Source organism: Canis lupus, chromosome 1 (assembly GCF_003254725.2).
Source record: "Canis lupus dingo isolate Sandy chromosome 1, ASM325472v2, whole genome shotgun sequence".
Lineage (NCBI taxonomy): Eukaryota > Metazoa > Chordata > Mammalia > Carnivora > Canidae > Canis > Canis lupus.
Genome location: NC_064243.1, coordinates 69,404,846 through 69,422,500, shown reverse-complemented (window position 1 = coordinate 69,422,500; position 17,655 = coordinate 69,404,846). Strand labels below are relative to the sequence as shown.

Sequence of the window (17,655 nt, the reverse complement as noted above, 5' to 3'; positions counted from 1 at the left end):
AATCTATAGATGAAAAAAAACTCAAAAGACGTGTCAATCATATATAATGCGTAGACTTTGGATCCTAATTCAGAACAGTTTTTTTAAAAATTATAACAAAGAGAAATGTGAATATTGACAGAATATTCGATGACTTAGGAATTACTCTTATTTTTATGTCATGGGAAGAATATTTTGGATATGCTTTTTTTATAAAAAGATTCCTTATCTTTTAAAGATACATACTAAAGTATTTACAGATAAAATATGTCTGGAGTATACCTCAAAATAATCTAGTGAGAAAAAGGTGACAAATAATGAGGTTCAGTCTACTATCCTACTTTTGAAAATGCTTGAAAGTTTCCATAAATAAATATTAAGGAAAAAAAAAAGACAGGGGCAGGGGCAGGACAGCTAGATAATGTCTATTTAGAGTCTCTTCTAGGTACAGTTTTCTGTGATCAGTAATAAAGGTACTAACTTAACACCTGTACTAATTAGGAATTGGTGAATTGGTGCCTTACTGGCGCAGTTGGAAGAGCATGAGACTCTTGATATTGGGGTCATGAGTTCAAGCCCCACGTTGGATATAGAGATAGCCAAAAAAAAAAAAAAAAAAAAAAGAAGAAGAAGAAGAAAAAATATTTATAAAAAGAAGAACGGTGTCCAAACTAATAATCCAGCTGATTTTATGACCTCTAGTTCATTTCAAAATTAACATAGTAGAAAGAGACTCCTGAACCTATAGCCTAGTTTTCCTTTTTTCAAACTGCTAGTATCAACCCTCTAGCAAGTTATGAAATCAACTTGAGAGAACATTAAAAAGCACGTTTTAAAGGCTGGAATGGAGTGGAATGGGGTGGGGTAGAAGAGAATGACACGGGGTAAACGAAGAACAGATGCTACAGAACAGGACGGAACACGAGCAGTATCGTCAATACGTGGCTTCGGCAGGTGCTCCCCAAAACCCAGGGCCTCTGTACACACCTGTCCTGGACGGCACCGTCCACTGTCAACTAAGCCACCGAATCACTTCTGTTGTTTCTTACTCAATACGAACAGACCTAAAAACATGGGTATTTAAGAGACCACTGAGGCTTTTAGCATTTTAAGTTGTTTTGTGCTTTAGATCTAAACTGCTCTTCCTGTAGCGACTTACCTTTGCCATTTCAAATGTTCCGTAAGTCAGTTTTAGGGACAACCAGGGAAGGAAGGCCATACTGCTGGAAGGGGACATCTGTAATTGTTTGACTCTTAGCGATTCTGGTATCATGAGAATGACACCGCATAAAATCCCAATTCAAAATACAACCTCCTAAAAACAAACAAGAGGCCCCTGGGCGGCTCAGTCGTGAAGCATCTGCCTTGGGCTGAGGTCGTGATCTCAGGTCCTGGGACCCAAGCCCCGGCTGGGCCCCCTGCTAGTGGGGGGTCTGCGTTCCCCGCCCCCCCGCCCACTTCAGCTCCTGCTCTCACTGTGTGCAGCTCTCTCTCTTTCTCCCAAACAAATAAAATCTTTACAAACCAACCAACCAACCTCCGGCTAAAAATAAAGAAGTAGAGGGTTTTTCTAAATCCCCTTAGTTTTCTCTAATCTTATCCATTACTACTTAACTTTCTTTTCAATTGGATTATCTAAAATTCTCTTTTGCAGGGCACCTGGCTGGCTCAGTTGGTGGAATATGCGACTCTTGATTATGAGTTCAGGATTTTGAGTTCAAGCCCCACTTTGGGCATAAAACTTACTTTAAAAATAAATATGTAAAAATAAATTAAAATTCCTTTTGTTAGACATCACTGACAGGGCAAAGTTTAAAATTGTATGATGAGAGCTGGACAAAAAAGAAAAAGAATCCTATGAATATTTACTTCTATAGCATAGTTTTATTTGCTCTTTTTTTTTTTTTTTTTTTTTTATTTTTATTTGCTCTTGTAATAAGTTTGCTTTTTGTTTTTTTAAGTTCAGTGAGCCCTGGTGATTTGTGGTCAGGGTTATACACTGAGCCAAACCTCTTTTCCCTGGTTTGCATATCTTCTTTGCCCTTTATTTGTCAACTTTACTTGTATGGCTAGAGCATCAAATCCCCTCTTTCCTTACTGAACTTCATTTTATTTCTAACCTTAAAATCATAATCTACATATTCTAAAATACAATTTGCTGGAGCACCTGGGTGGCTTGGCAGCTAAGCGTCTGCCTTGGACTGAGGGCGTGATCCGGGGTCCCGGGTCCCAGGATCCAGGCCCATATGGGGCTCCCTGCATGGAGCCTGCTTCTCCCTCTGCCTGTGTCTCTGCCTCTCTCTCTCTCTCTCATGAATAAATAAAACCTTTTAAAAAAATAAATAGTAAAAAAATACAATTTGCTATTATTCTTTCAATTTACTTTATATGAAAATAATAATGAGCAAACGATTCATGTAACATCTAGTTTACTAATAAAAGCATTAAAGATCAGTGATCATAGAAGCAAAACAGAGAACGCTTGGCCATGCGCCCTGGATCTTTCTCTGGATTAGAGCTCATAACCTCATCTCATAAATTTAATTTATTACATTGTTAATTTTCATAATGATTTCAGTAGCCATTTCAATGTGCTCTAATGAATTTAGTCTTGTTGATAAAGGCTGTAATTCTCTAATCCAATCATTTGTTTTTCTGCCCAAAGCATGTGTCGTTTTATGAAAGTTATTTAATTTTTCCTTAAGTTTTATTTATTCCCTCAAAAAACTACAAGAGAATGAATTATGGGAGAAACTGCTTTAATTAAGTAGACCATCTGTCATTGGTGGTTGTTCTCACACTTCCTCTTAGCCAAAAGGCTGAGAACAAACTAGATTCTTTGTTTCGATAATCTTTTTTTTTTCTTGTTCTGTAAATAGTCAAAATCTTTAAAGTAACCATTCTTAAGACTCCTGAACTTATGACTTAACAATATTACTTTCTCTAATTCATAGAGAAACACATTACTAAAACTTCCTAAAAAAAATTTACCTCCCTCACTGAGTTTCTCTGAGGATTAAATAAGAAAATATAAAGCAGTTAGCAACATACAGGAAGCACTCAATAATATCATTACAAAATATTGCTCTCAAGATGAAAATTTGTTTAAATATTTAATTTAGCAAGTACACTTAGGCAAAAAATTTTGGTAAGATTAATAAAAATTTACGTGTATTAACAAGCTGAATCCTCTCGACTCCTGAAATAAATCAATTATTATGCCAATTTTATAGATAATGAAGTTGTGCCTGGACACTTGTTTAATAGGCACAGTACGGATGTGTAGGAGCATGGTGCTGGGAAAACTGGGCAGCTACATGCAGAAGAATGAAACCGGAACACTTTCTTACACGACACATAAAAATAAAATCAAATGTATTAAAGTTCTAAATGTAAGAGCTGAAACCATAAAACTAAAAGAAAACAGAAGCCATAACATCTTTGACATTGGTTTTAGCAACATTTTTCTAGATGTCTCCTCAGGCAAGGGAAACAAAAGCAAAAATAAACTGATGAGGCCACACCAAAACACAAAGCTTTTGCACACCAAAGGAAACCAACAACAAATGAATAAGCAACCCACTGAATGAGAGAAGATTTTTGCAAATGATATATCCAACTAGGGATTAACACCCAAAATATATAATGAACTTGTACAACTCAACACCAAAAAAAAAAAAAAAAAAAAAAAAATTAAACATGGGCAAAGGACCTGAAGAAACATTTTTCCAAAGAAGACATCCAGATGGCCAACGGACACATGAAAAGATGCTCAACATCACTGATCATCAGGAAACTGAAGATCAAAGCCACAGCAAGATATCACTTTACAGAAAGGCTAGAATCAAAATGACAAAAAAAAAATAAGAAATGCTGACAAGGATGTGGAGAAAAAGGATCACTTGTGCACTGTTGGTGGGAATATAGATTATTGCAACCAATAATCAGTATGGAGGAAAACAGGATGGAGGTTCCTTAAAAACTTAAAAATAGAAATACCATATTATCCATTAATTCCCCTAGTGAGTGTTTATCCAAAGAAAATGAAAATGCTAATTCAAAAAATATATGCACCCCTATATTTATCACAGCGTTATTTACAATAGCCAAGATGTGAAAACAACCCAAGTATCCATGGGTAGATGAATGGACAATGAAGACATGTTGTGTGACACTCGATGGAATACTACTCAGCCATAAAAAAGAATGGGATCTTGCCATTTGCAACATGATGGAGCTAGAGGATACTATGCTAAGTGAAATAAGTCAGACAGAGAAAGACAAATACCATATGTTTTTACTTACATGTGGAATCTAAAAAAACAAAGACACAAACAAAAACCAGACCCTTAAATACAGAAAATAAACTGATGGTTGCCAGAAGGGAAAGGAGGATAGGTGAAATAAAGGGGATTAAGAGGTACTAACTTCCAGTTATAAAATAAATAAGTTATGGAGTTGAAAAGTACAGTATAGGGAATAGAGTCAAAAATATTGTAATTACGTTGTGTGGTGACAGATGGCAACAGAATAATGTAGAGAATTGTTGAATCAGTATGTCGTATACCTGAAACTAATATAATGTCGTATGTTAATTATACTTCCACCCAAAAAAATTCTGTAAGTTTATTTATTTATTTAAGGAATCTACACCCAACCTGGGGCTTAAACAAGGCCCTGAGACCAAGAGTCATATACTCTTCCAATTGAGCCAGCCAGATACCCCCAAAAAAATTTAAGAGAAAGTGTAGAACCCTGACAATCTGCCCCCACAGCTGTAGCTATAACTGCCATAGTTTAACACTACTAGGAATAATGTTGTGGACAGGGTCAGAGGAACAAGCTCATCTAGCTCTCTATTTAATGAACCAATGGAGAGTACATCTTTTTTTTTTAAGATTTTATTTATTTATTCATGAGACACAGAGAGAGAGGCAGAGACACAGGCAAAGGGAGAAGCAGGCTCCCTGCGGGGAGCCCGGTGTGGGACTCGATTCCAGGACCACGGGGTCATGAAGGCAGAGGCTCTACCCCAGAGCCACCCAGGTGCCTCTGAATCAATGAAGTTTACATCTTTAAAGGCAACTTTTTAAGCACATTTTACAAATTCTAATTGTAGGGGCACTTGGGTGGCTCAGTCAGTTAGGTGTCGGCCTTCAGCTCAGGTCACTCCATTCTCAAAGGACTTAGAACAGTACATTGTCACAAGTGATGTAGACATGACATTAAAATCACTGAGTATTATTTGGAAAAGATATTGCCAATCTGATAAGTTACAATCATATACCAATGTGCATCTTTTAATACTTCTAAGATTGGATAACTCTCCATATGTTTATTTGCTAATTGAATTTTATCTTCTACGTTGTTTACGCAGCACCAATTGTATCTGCTATGAAGCGGGCAAGTCAATATAAGTGTGTTGAATGACTTAAAGAATTCATTTGGGCTTTTCCAATTTTTTGTTTTCCTGTGTGTTTTCTTTAAAGGAAAAAGATGTAAAACACTTGTATTATTTGAGACAAATATTTGCCTCAAGCCCCTTTCTAAAAATTTGGAATATGTACTCCACATTTCCCAGAGATGACACAGAACATAATTTACACTCCGTTCTAAGTTTATCTTTTTTAGTAATCTCTACACCCAACGTAGGGCTCAAAACCATGACACTGAGATCAAGAGTCACATGCTCTTCTGACTGAGCCTCCAGGTGACCCACTGTATCCTTTTTAAAAATTCATCTGGAGGCACCTGGATGGCTCGGTCGGTTGAGCATCTGCCTGTGGTTCAGGGCGTGATCCCAGGGTCCTGGGATTGAGAGCCATGTCGGGCTCCCTGCTCAGCCGAGAGTCCGCTTCTCCCTGTCCCTCTGCCACTCTCCCCTGCTCGTGCTCTCTCTCTCGGTCTTTCACTCTCTCAAATAAATAGATAAATTTTTTAAAAGTAAATTGATTTAAAATTGATTCAGGAATGGTGCCTGGCTAGCGCAGACTGTGCAGCATGCAACTCTTGATCTCAGGGTTGTGGGTTCAAGTCCCACATTGGATGTAGAGATTAAGATCACTTAACGACAACAACAAAGATGTAGGACCCCCCGGGTGACTCAGCTGGTTAAGCCTTTGACTCTTGATTTCAACTCAAGTCATGATTTTAGGGTCATGAGAGTGACCTCCAAGTCAGGTACCATGCTCAGTAGGGAGTCTGCTTGGGATTCTCGCTCTCTCTCTCTCCGTCTCTCTCTTCCTCTACCTCCCCTTCTGCCCCTGCATGTGCGCTCTCTCTCTCTTTCTCTCTCGGAAATGAATAAATCTTTAAAAACAATAAAAAGTTAAAACTGACTCAGGATAGTCACTTACTACACCAGGTATTGAGGTTCAATCTTTATTTGATACAGTATTTTTCTATTAAAAAAATTCTTTTCAGGAAAAGGTAGATTTCAATTGATATTCTAAAATATCTAAAAGTTAAAGTACTTTTTTAAAATACAACTTAATGGTATTAGCTAATAAACAAGTAACAAAATAATAATTTCCCATATCTTTAAAGTCTGCGGAAAAAAAAATAAAAATAAAAATAAAAAAAGTCTGCGATAATTATAAGGTTAGAATTCTGCATGAAGTCTAATAAGGATTATAATAACTTTGATATACGACCAGAATTCCACACTTATGAAAGACAAATGACTAAAAAAAAAAAAAAAAAAAAAAAGACTCTCAAATTATTTTATTTTCAATCTTGATTTAAATATGGCTTGATAGTTAAGGACTATGAGTCTCTCAAGAGAACTGAGCCAGTTAAACTAAAGCTCCCAGGCAGCCCCTGTGCCCCAGCGGTTTAGCGCCGCCTTTGGCCCGGGGTGTGATCCCAGGGTCCCGGTATCGAGTCCCACATAGGGCTCCCTGCATGGAGCCTGCTTCTCCCTCTGCCTGTGTCTCTGCCTCTTTCTATGTCTGTCATGAATAAATAAATAAAATCTTATAAAAAAAGAAAAAAGAAAAAAACCTAAAGCTCCCCACAGACTTATCCCCCATGGGACGCACGCTAAGCCATTCCTATCAGCGGTTGACTCTTCATGGTAGACTCGTCCAACTTTCAGAGGCAAGACTAACAGCAGCTCGAGGCATTCTCTGGAGGTTTTGCTGGGTTTTAACCAACTGACCAATGACACTTCCGCCCTCTAAAGAGAACAAACCCACCCGGGCCCAGAGCAACAAGTCACTAATGTTATATTTTCTCCTAGAACATGTTCAACCTATAAAATCCAGAAGATGTGGCTCAGACTGTATTGCTCCTTCAACATTCCTAAGAGGATTTCTTTCATATACATTTGGATATTTTATTTCCAATGTGTATATTTATATTCTAGTATATATAATTCTAATGCATTCTATATTTGATTCAATATTCGAATACATTTCATATTCCTTTTTTAAGTAGGCTCCGTGCCCACTGTGGAGCCCAATGCAGGGCTTGAATTCACTAACCCTGAGATCCAGGGTCAGATGCTTACCACACTGAGCCAGCCAGGCACCCCAAATACATTTTGTATTCTAAGATACAATTATCAAGTAAATAGTTCTCTTTCAAGTAAATAGAGTAAATTCAAGTAAAAAGTCTCTTTTTTAATTTTTAAGTAAATTCAAGTAAAATAGTCTCTTTTCAAAAACAAAACTAAGAAAAACCATAAGGACAAATTTCAGCCAACCAGACGGCAGGACACCTAGTCATGACAGTGGCCGTGCTGAAGGTAACACAGTTGGCAATTGGCAACTAAGTCTGAGCCAAGCACCGGGGAGTGTTCTTACTGGCAAGGATCCTCCTTCCCACGATGTTCTTGTCAGCACCACTCTCCTCCTCGCCCTGCCAGGTTCCTATCAGCAAGAACGTCTTGGCAGTTCCCTCGCAATCTCTACCCACCAAAGGAAACTGGAAGAACCAAAGGCGACAACCAGCAACTTGAGAATTTTGAGGCTGCTGTCTACCACAGTCCAGTAAATCGATTAAATTGCCACGTTACTAAACGTAAGAGAAAGCCGCATTGAGTCCCATCGAGCCACAAACTGGTTATCCTGTTTTTTGAATACAAACACTATTGCTAACTCTATCTTAAGTTTAAGGGTTGACAACAAAACTCCCAGCTTTTGTGACTTTCTATAAAAATCTCATTTCATAAAAACTAGAGTTTCCAGTTTGCAAAGAATTTTAGTATTTGTTTCTAGGGTCTTAGGAAATGCTGTTGTAAAAATGGGAGAGAACGAGTTGTCCCCAGATAACTAAGGGATATGTTTCAAAGTTTTTGTACGTAGCATCTGTGCGTTATTTTGCATTTTAATTGCCCCCTTTACACACATTACCTCCTCTGATCTGCACAGCCAGGCTGAGGGGTGACCAGGAGGGACTCAGCACCAGTGACCGTGAGGAGTCCAGCTCATACGCTTTAAGGGTCCAAGGTTACGGGAGTAGAAAATGAAATGAAATGACTAAAACTCAAAACACAAGTTTTCTATTTCTATTTCTCTGACACTGTGTAAGCTGGAGTTTGGAATTTGAAACCCATCTTCCCACCAAAGCAATACTGTACATGGTGGTTTGGAGGCTAGCCTAAGCCACGGAGACCTCCTCCTCCCGAAGACAGAACCTCCAGCAGGGGAGTCACACAGCTAAGGGACTCGCGTGGCCCGCAGGGGCCCTGAGCTTACACTAACATCACGTCTTTAGTGATGAATGGAACACATACTGAGGGAAAGGCCCTATTCCTATAGACCACTGGCCCGTCTTCCCAACGCCCCCCTGGAAGCAGCAGCTCGGCCCTTCCTTCTTTCCAGTCCCAGGGGCCGTGGCCTCTCCCCACCGGTGGGGACAGAACACAGTGGCTGCAGAAACACTATCTGCCCCCTGGGCTCGCTGCAGACTCAAGTGGAGGCTATTGTTCCGACAGACAAGCCCCGTGTCAGCCACGTGGGATCCCGAGGCCCCGGGGGACAGGTGCTCCTCTCGCCCCAGGCTAGCTGGGAGCACTGCAAGGGGATGATCCCGGCTGGACCGGGTGGGTGCAGAGGCAGGAAGGGGGGCGGGAGATGCCCCCGGGTGTGCAGGCATGGCCATTCAGGAAAACTCTTATTTTATATCCAAATTAGAGGAAGTAGTGAAATCAGAAAGAAGTGATTGCACTTTTTAGGTATATTCATTTTATTTGCTCAAAAAGTAGGAAATTAAAAAGGAAAACATGATTAAACCCTTGGTATCCTTGCCCCTCGTTTCCAAAAGGGATCTTCTTCTACCTACCAGGTACACTAATTCTCCAAATGAAGAATTTCTCTAAGAGCTGGAAAACGCCCCCAAAACTGTTTTTCTCTACCGGCCAGGTGTAGAGGGAAAGATGGGAAAACGTCCCATGACTGAGCAAATACCTCTTTGTCCTTCCTTTTCCCCTCGGATTATGGAATGGGGGGGGAGTGATTAATAAGTTATCAGAGATATGACTCATTTTAAGTATCCCTCTCTCCTTACATCACCCCAAAATGCGAACCAGACTCGCTGGATAGGAAGACAGTGAGATAGAAAGCAGTGTGTTTCCGAGACTGGATGAGCACCAGAATCACATGGGATGCTTAAAAATCAAAAAGTTTCCTTGGCCCAACACAAAGGTGGAAAAGAGGAATCTGGAGTTTACCATCACACCCCAGAAAACCCAGATGATCAGTTAAGTACAGGACAGTTAGTACAGAGGAGAGAACCTTAAAGCGTTCACCTGTATCCAGCAGGCCTCTCCTCCTCTCAAATATCCAGGAAGGCCTTCCAGGGCACCCACCCACATCCAGGTGAGAGGCCTCTCTGACACACCTTCGCCCCAGGTAAGCCCACAGAAATCATGTACAACATTCGTCTCAGGAGGTTATAGCTATTCATCAAAGAAAGGACTAACGAATCAGAAATCACAGATTCTGTAAGTAGTTCTTTTTGTTTTTTAAGATTCATTTTATTTGAGAAAGAGAGAGAGAGATAGGGTGTGTTTGCACGAGGTGGGGAGGGATCATCTCAAACAGACTCCACTCTGAGCATCGAGCTCAACGGTTGGGGCTCGATCCCATGACTCTGAGATCATGACCCAGGCCAAAACCAAGAGTTCAACACGCAACTGAGCCACCCTAAAGTAGTTCTTTTCCATTATGTGCATTTAGCTGATTAACTTCTCTGAGTCTTATTTTTTTTTCTTGGAAATGAAGAGATCAAACTAATTTTTTTTTTTTTCACACTACCACCAGGCTTTATTGCTCAAAATGTAAGCTAAACATTGAAGGTAAATGAGGACCCCAAGAAGACAGAGTCCAGACCCATGGAGCCCAGGCAGCCCAGCTCCTCTGCCACCGGACAGACATTCCTTGCAAGGCAGCACCCCACCCTGGGGGAGATCAAACTAATTTCTTATGGATCCTCCAGTTTGGGAAGCCCAGTCGAGACCCAACTGTATCAGATCACAGCAAGGTTCTACAGGAGACTGGATGTAAAATAAGTGGTACAGAGCATACAGTCAACAAACATTTGTGGAATACGTTGGTGTTTTCCCCTATTTTCTCTTCACAAGTAACCTGGGTAATAGGCAAATCTGTCTCATTTTCAATACTTACTTTCACAATCATCTTTAATATCTATAGTGGCAAATGGCATGTCTTTCAGAGAATCCATGGCATCAGCTTCAAATTCTTCTGACATTTCCTCTTCTCTGGACACATTTTCACACTCATTGGAATTTATTGCTCCTTTAACATATCAAAAAGAAAAAAAAAATGTATTATTTATTTTTTAATTGTATCCTAAACTAAGACAACTGAATTCAATATAAATTAACATTTGTTGAGAAATGATCCTTGTATTCGAATATATTATAGAGTAATATAAACATTATTTATACTATAGTCTACATTTCTATAAATGTACTTTTATGTTAAACAGCTTTAATAATTTTCTGAAGCATAGTATTCCACTCAGGGTTAGAGGAAGACTGAGTAAATCAACAATCCTCCAGATCTTTTATAGCTAAATTTTCTTAACTCTAAAACTCCATTTTTTAAAAAAAATTTAAAAATTAAAAATCCATTTTTTCCATACTTTTTGAAAACAAACCAATAGTTTTGTCTGTCTGTTTATTTTTAATAATATCACTTACGTGTTCTCATTTGTACAAGTTCTGACCTTTATTTTTTCTTCAATAAAGACATTTTTTTTCTGTTATTAATTAACATTGGTAATTCATGGCTCTAAATATGCTTTCCTAGAAATTTAATGATTAAACACCAGAAGATTGTATCGTTTCCCTGACTGCCCTCCCAAGGATATTTGCTAATATTAAAGCCACATTTCACACTTGGTTTTTGTTTTTGTTATGGGTGGAACAACCATGTTTCGGGTGGAGGTTAAGGGAAAGAGAGTGTCTGTTTAAACTGATAAAATTGCTAAATGTCTCAGTAGGTGGTCGTCCCAGTACCATTATTTTCCACACTTCTATTGACAAAACACAAATGTTGTTTGAACTAGGACTGAACAAAATCTTGGGATAATTGTATAATTTTTACCCTATGTATTTACTAAAGACTAACCTACCATTAAAGATATTCATGAAGTCATGTATTTCTTTCTGTTGTAATCCTCTATTTTCAAATATCTAAAAACCACATTCCATTAAGAATATGGCTTACAACATAATAAGGTCATGAAAGGTCATAGTTAACATACATACCAAAAAAAAAAAAAATCTAAATTTTTATTGCAATTTGAGTGATCTTTACTACTGCTCGCACACACATGCACACACACGTTCCAGATAAAAGTGAAAAAATAAAAAAATAAATAAAAAATAAAAAAAACAAAAGATTTATATATAGTCATGTTCAATACCAAAACAAACAAAAAAAGTAATAGTACATTCTTAATAATGATACTATTTATTTACCAAATATGAGTGCCTGGCACACAAGTGTTCAACAAATATTAGTTTACTATGAGCCTATTCATAAACTTATAACAACTTGAAATATGAGAACAAGTAAATGTTTCCTATTTTTATGCCTGAGTTGAAAAATACAAATGCAGATTATACCTAAACAAAAATTTTAATAGGTCAATATATATCTTATACCTTCAGGCACATATAGCTACTCATAAAGAATCATCACTGACCATGCAGCTTACTCTTGAAAAGGTAGCAGCAGAGTATTTAGGCAGGTAAATATGCACAAGGCAGAATGAAAATCAGAACAAAATGAAATAAACCCAACTTTTGTGTTTCTCTTGCATTCTTAATCTAAGAACGTATTACTAATCTCTGAAGATCTAATGTACAGCATGGTTACTGTAGTCAATACTGTACTATATATACTTGAAATGTGCTCAGAAAGTAGACCTTAAGCATTCTCACAAAAAAAAAAAAAGGAACTATGTAACTATGTCAGGTGATGGATGTTAATTAACTTGACAGTGGTAATCATCTCACAATATATACTTGTATAAAATCATCACACTTTAAATACATACAATTTTATTTGTGAGTTACATCTCAATAAAGCTGGGAGGAAAAAAGAACTCGGTGATATGAAATTGGCCCATTAGTACTGACATTTCAATAGCTTTAAAGTCTGTGTGCCCCTGGGAAATAGATTGGATTCTTGGCAATGTGTGGAATGGCCTAAGAGGCTGACTTCTGTGCTCTAACAACATACTGTCAAGGCAAAAGGAAGACTTGAATGGCATGATGAATTGTTATTTTTTTTCCATGAAAAAAGTTATTGAAATACTTTCAGTTTATCTCGAGCTCCATTAACCAATAGTTAGAGAAGTGCTACGTGGATCATTCTGCCTCTACAAAAGCAGAATCAGGAAGGAACAATATTGAAAAGAGTGCCATTTAGGTAATGACGCAAGGCAAGCTGGCCGATGTAACAGGGAGGGTTTAGTATCAGAAATTAGAAGGCAGATATCCTAGTGTGGTGCTTCCACCTCACTAGCAGTATGATCCCAGGAAATTCATATGAACTCTTCAGGCCCCACTCGGTAGCCCCTCTCCTAGATGACATCATTGTCCTACTTGAAAAACTATAAATCCTGGCTGCACTTTAGGATCACCTGGAGCTTTTTAAAATGACCAATGCCTGGGTCCCACTCCAGGCCAATTAAATTGGAATCTCTGGAGATCAAGGCAGCTGCTGGTATTTTCTTAAAGCCTTGCAAGGTGACTCTAATGTGTAAGAGATGAAAAATGACTGCTCCCAAAGATCCCTTCTCATCTCTTCCACACCTTGATTCTTCTCGAGACCAAGCGACTATGTTGACAATTGAGAATAATCAACTTAAAAGTAGAAACTCAGATTAGATGTTTACTATTAGGGGAAACTTTTCTGATCCCCAGCTCAGAGCTGAGTTAGGTAATCCCATCTCCTTCCCAATAGCTAGTGTTTCCTCCAGTCACCGCACATGTAAGTGTCCATCTGTCAGTCTTGTCCATTAGACACTAAGTAAAAGTGATCATATACTTTACCACCCCATATGGGATACTTCAGAAAGTGAAAGGGAGGACTTTTCATAATGACACTCCATCCATAAGTATAGACCCCCCATTCTAAGTTCCTTAAGTGCCACATCTTATCTTTATTTGATTCCTCAATGTCTAGTACAGTGTTCAGCTCACAGCTGGTGATCAATACGCTTGTACTGAATGACTGGATACAGGTAAGCACACATTCTAGAGTGTTTAATAATAAATCACTCAAGTTACACTGCAGTACAACTATTTCGATGCCCAAGAAAAAATAATTTGTGGTGTTTAAATGGCAGCTTCAGCACATCACAGAGTCTCATTTTCACAGAATGATGAAGGAAATGTACTGCCATCTCATTTGATATAAAGATAAAAAGTATAGTAGGACTTGCTCAATATCATTCTCCATCTTGTTAAATAAAGCATATAGAAACTTTTGAAATGCAATGCTACAGCAAAATCAATAATCCAGAACTTGAAATAAACTTTGTTCCATGAAACTACAGAATAATATAAACAATTTTTGTAGATATGAATCATTAACTCTGAAAAAAAGAGAAACCATTTCCAAATAACTCTTCAAAGAATTGCTGGTCATTCTCTAGAGCAATGTTTCTCAACAGAGTTCAAATCTGGAAGCTTTTCTCCAGTTCTCTAAGCTCCACTGTCTGGGCAAAGGTGACAGATATCACTAAGACACCAACTACACTTTCTCTCTACAGAAATTAGAAGTATTTTGCTTCTGAAAAACTGCCTTAAAATAACTGGCTCTTAAATAAAGCATTTAAACCATAAAATGGTCATTTTGAGTACTTAAAATTTGGTCTGATTAAAACCCTATCTTTTGCACAAATCCAAATAAAATAACAGCTAACAATTGAGCGGGCAATAACACTACGCAGAGCTGTAAGCACTTTATAGGTAATGACTCATTTAATCCACAGAGACAGCTATCAGGGAGGTACTATTAGTTGTTTACTGAGTTTACAGACTGGCCAATGAAGTAACTTGCCCAAGGTCACAGCTAAGTTTAGGGTTGGAATTTGAATCCTGTCACTCTACTGTCAAAACTTCTTTTTCTGGCAACATGCTCCACTGCCTGTTAACATATGTAGTTCACGGAGCTGTAAACTGAGGGAATTCTTTCAAAAGGCACTCTGGCAAGAAATAGGTCAGGAGCTATAAAAATGTTCTTCTTACTAATGTATCTGTACCACATAGGCTGACACGGGCGGGACAATTCCCAGCCCGCGTCCACCTGTATCAGAGTGTAATTAACTAACTCTTTATGTGCACCCTAACACCTCAAAAAGCAAGCAGGAAGAAAAAAAAAAAAGGAAGAAAAGGTGGAACTTACATGCCTAATAATAGAGGAATGAATAAAGCATGCTCACACTAATGACAACTGAAAATAAGGGCTATAAAGTCTGCAACAACTGAAAAAAAATTGATAACTACTTTAAAAAGCAAATACAACATTGCATGTCTTCTGTCATTACGGTACTGCAAAGGCTGGAGGACATAGATTATTTCTAAGTTCTGGCCTAGCTGCACTCTATTTGTATTTTTCCCCTGTCATTCAAATATTTTAAATAGAATATCACTTTTATAAAAAGAATTAATGCACACATTTAAAACATAGGGTGTTATATGTCAGCAAACTGGATTTAAATAAAATATTTTTTAAATGTAAAACCACAAAGTATACACCAATATTCAAATATACGTGCACTTCAGCAGATGACTTAAGGACAGTTTTGCCTTTTGTCACCCAAAATGCAAGCTTCCTATCTGGATAATGGAATGTGAGTCCCTGAAGTAGGCCTGTCAGGTGCCCTGTGCGGCTGTCCCCTGTGTGCCTGTCCTCTGTGCGCCTGTCCCCCATGCCACTGTCCTCTGTGCCGCTGTCCTCTGTGCGCCTATCCCCCATGTGCCTGTCCCCCGTGCACCTGTCCCCCGTGCACCTGTCCCCCGTGCCGCTGTCCCCGTGCCGCTGTCCCCCGTGCCGCTGTCCCCCGTGCCGCTCTCCGCGTGGTGCTCCCCAAGCCCCAGGGCAAGCGCCGCGGCCACGGAAACGGCGGCGTGTCCACCCGCGGAGGGGCTGGGCTGCGTGACCCAGCCGGGCGTCCTCCTCACGGAAAGAACAGCAACGCAACCCGTTACTAGAGAGAAATGGAGCGCGCAGTCCGCACGGCCCACAGGGCGCGGGGAGGCGCCCAATCAGGTCGCCGTCAACTTGGCCCGCGAGGAGCTGCCCCGGGCCCGAGGCGCGAGGCCACGCGGGAAGCTCGGGGCCGGGCCACGGGGGGGCGGGGGGGGCCGTGGGGGGGCCGTGAGTCCCGCGGGCGCCCCCCGCCCCCACTGCAGGGCGGCCACCGGCGGCCGGGGTCACGTCCCGGCGTCTCCTCCCGTGTTTATCCTCGAGGGGCGCGTGTCACCGGCTCCGGCCCGTCCCCGCGTCCCCCGGGGCCTCGGGTGCGGGCTCTCCCGGCGCCCCCTCCGGGCCCTGCAGGCCGCGGGCGCCCAGGCGGGGCAGCCCCGGGGGTCGGGCCGCGGGGCCGGGGCGGGGGGGACGGCGGGGACGGGGCCCTCCCGGCCTCCCCCGGCCTCCCGCCCGCGCTCACCGGCTCCGGGGCGCTCCATGGCGGCGGCGGAGGAGGAGGCGGAGGAGGCGGAGGAGGCGGAGGAGGCGGGGCGGGAGCAGGCGGGCCCCGGGAGCGGCGGAAGGGGCCGGGCGTCCGCGAGGGACCCGGATGGGGGCGGGGAGGGCGCCGGGCGCCGCGGCGGGGAAGGGAGGGGCGGGGAGGGGAGGGGCCCCGCGTGCCCGTGACCCGGCCTCCCCGCCCCCTCCCCCTCCCCCGCGTGCCCGTGACCCGCCCCTCACCCCTCCCTCCTCCTCCCCCCCGCGCCCCCCTCCTCCTTTCTCCTCCCCCCGTCCCCCCTCCCCCCCTCCCCCCTAGCGCCTGGGGACCCGGCGGCCGGAGCGGCTTGCGGGGCGGCGACCCGGGGTCTCCTCAGGCCCCGTGGGTCTAGTTTTGAGAAGAGCTTTCGAGACAGTCCTCGTTACAAAATACTTGGGAAGAGCGACACGCTCAGGAATGCGGCCGGGTCCATCTGTATGACCGGATGTTGCTGCGCTGCAAAAGAGAAAAAGCCAGATTGTGGCAAAGTCTCGAACTTTTAACAACGGTTTTGTGCCTAGAAATGGAAACCAGCTACTTGATTTTTGCAGGTCAAAGCACTGGTGCGAGTTAATGGGGGAGAAAAGCAATTTACTTCATTTTGGGGGGAAAAATTCTTGGAACAGATTTCTACTGGGCTCTTAAGGGCAAAGAAACTCTGCAGCAAGGAAAACGAGGTGCACCCCTCAAATTAGTGTCGCTGTTTGGCGAAGACCCCTTGAGGTACCTTAAGGGACCGGCGCAGGCACCGCCTGGCACAGCCACAGGTGACATAAAGACCACACACGGGAAGGAATAAAGCTTGTCACGCTGCTTCTAAGATGATTCTAGCAATTTGAATATTGGAGTCGCACAGGTGAACAGGACGGGCCTTTTTCTTAAGGAACTGATCACCTGGGATCCCCGGGTGGCGCAGCGGTTTGGCGCCTGCCTTTGGCCCAGGGCGCGGGATCGAATCCCACGTCGGGCTCCCGGTGCATGGAGCCTGCTTCTCCCTCTGCCTGTGTCTCTGCCTCTCTCTCTCTCTGTGTGACTATCATAAATAAATTATTTAAAAAAATAATAATAAAAAAATCTTTAAAAAAAGGAACTGATCACCTAACAACAGAAAAACATGAGCATCTTCAATAAGTAATAAACTAAAAGCTGCAAAAAAAAAAAAAAGGGATCCAGGCCTATATTGAAAGGGATAAGAATGCAGCGCCCCAAAATGTGCCGCTTGGATTTGGGGCTGGAGCTATTGAGAAACAGCCGCAAGAGACCGCTCCTTCCCCCTTTATGCTAAAAGCAAGGCTTACACTACGCTTTGTAGAAGGTGACGTAAGCTCCCATTTGTAAAGATTCTCCCCTCTTCTGGAACAGGTAGAAATCGAACCAGAAGAGAAGAGTGGATATCTGCATTAGGAACCTTATGAAACAACCTTTATTTACCAAACGTTTCCTACTCTGACCGCCTGAAGGCGG

At 41.5% G+C, this 17,655-nt stretch overlaps 1 protein-coding gene across 8 annotated transcripts in view; it reads right to left on the bottom strand.

Moving 5' to 3' along the window:
• AKAP7 (A-kinase anchoring protein 7) overlaps nucleotides 1–16,257 on the bottom strand; it is a 127,658-nt gene extending 111,401 nt beyond the window's left edge. For 7 of the 8 annotated variants that reach the window (XR_007413642.1, XM_035707610.2, XM_035707616.2 and 4 more), the window contains exons 1-2: nucleotides 16,135–16,247; nucleotides 10,608–10,739 (exon numbers count right to left, since the gene is read on the bottom strand). Coding sequence is in view for 7 of the 8 variants with exons in the window: in XM_035707610.2 (XP_035563503.2) it covers nucleotides 10,608–10,739; nucleotides 16,135–16,153 (151 nt within the window). In the remaining variant the exon portion in view is untranslated. Of the gene's footprint in view, nucleotides 1–10,607; nucleotides 10,740–16,134 lie in introns of all 8 variants that reach the window. The other variant, XM_035707608.2, reaches the window with a different exon arrangement.
• Between the last annotated feature and the right edge of the window lie 1,398 nt (nucleotides 16,258–17,655).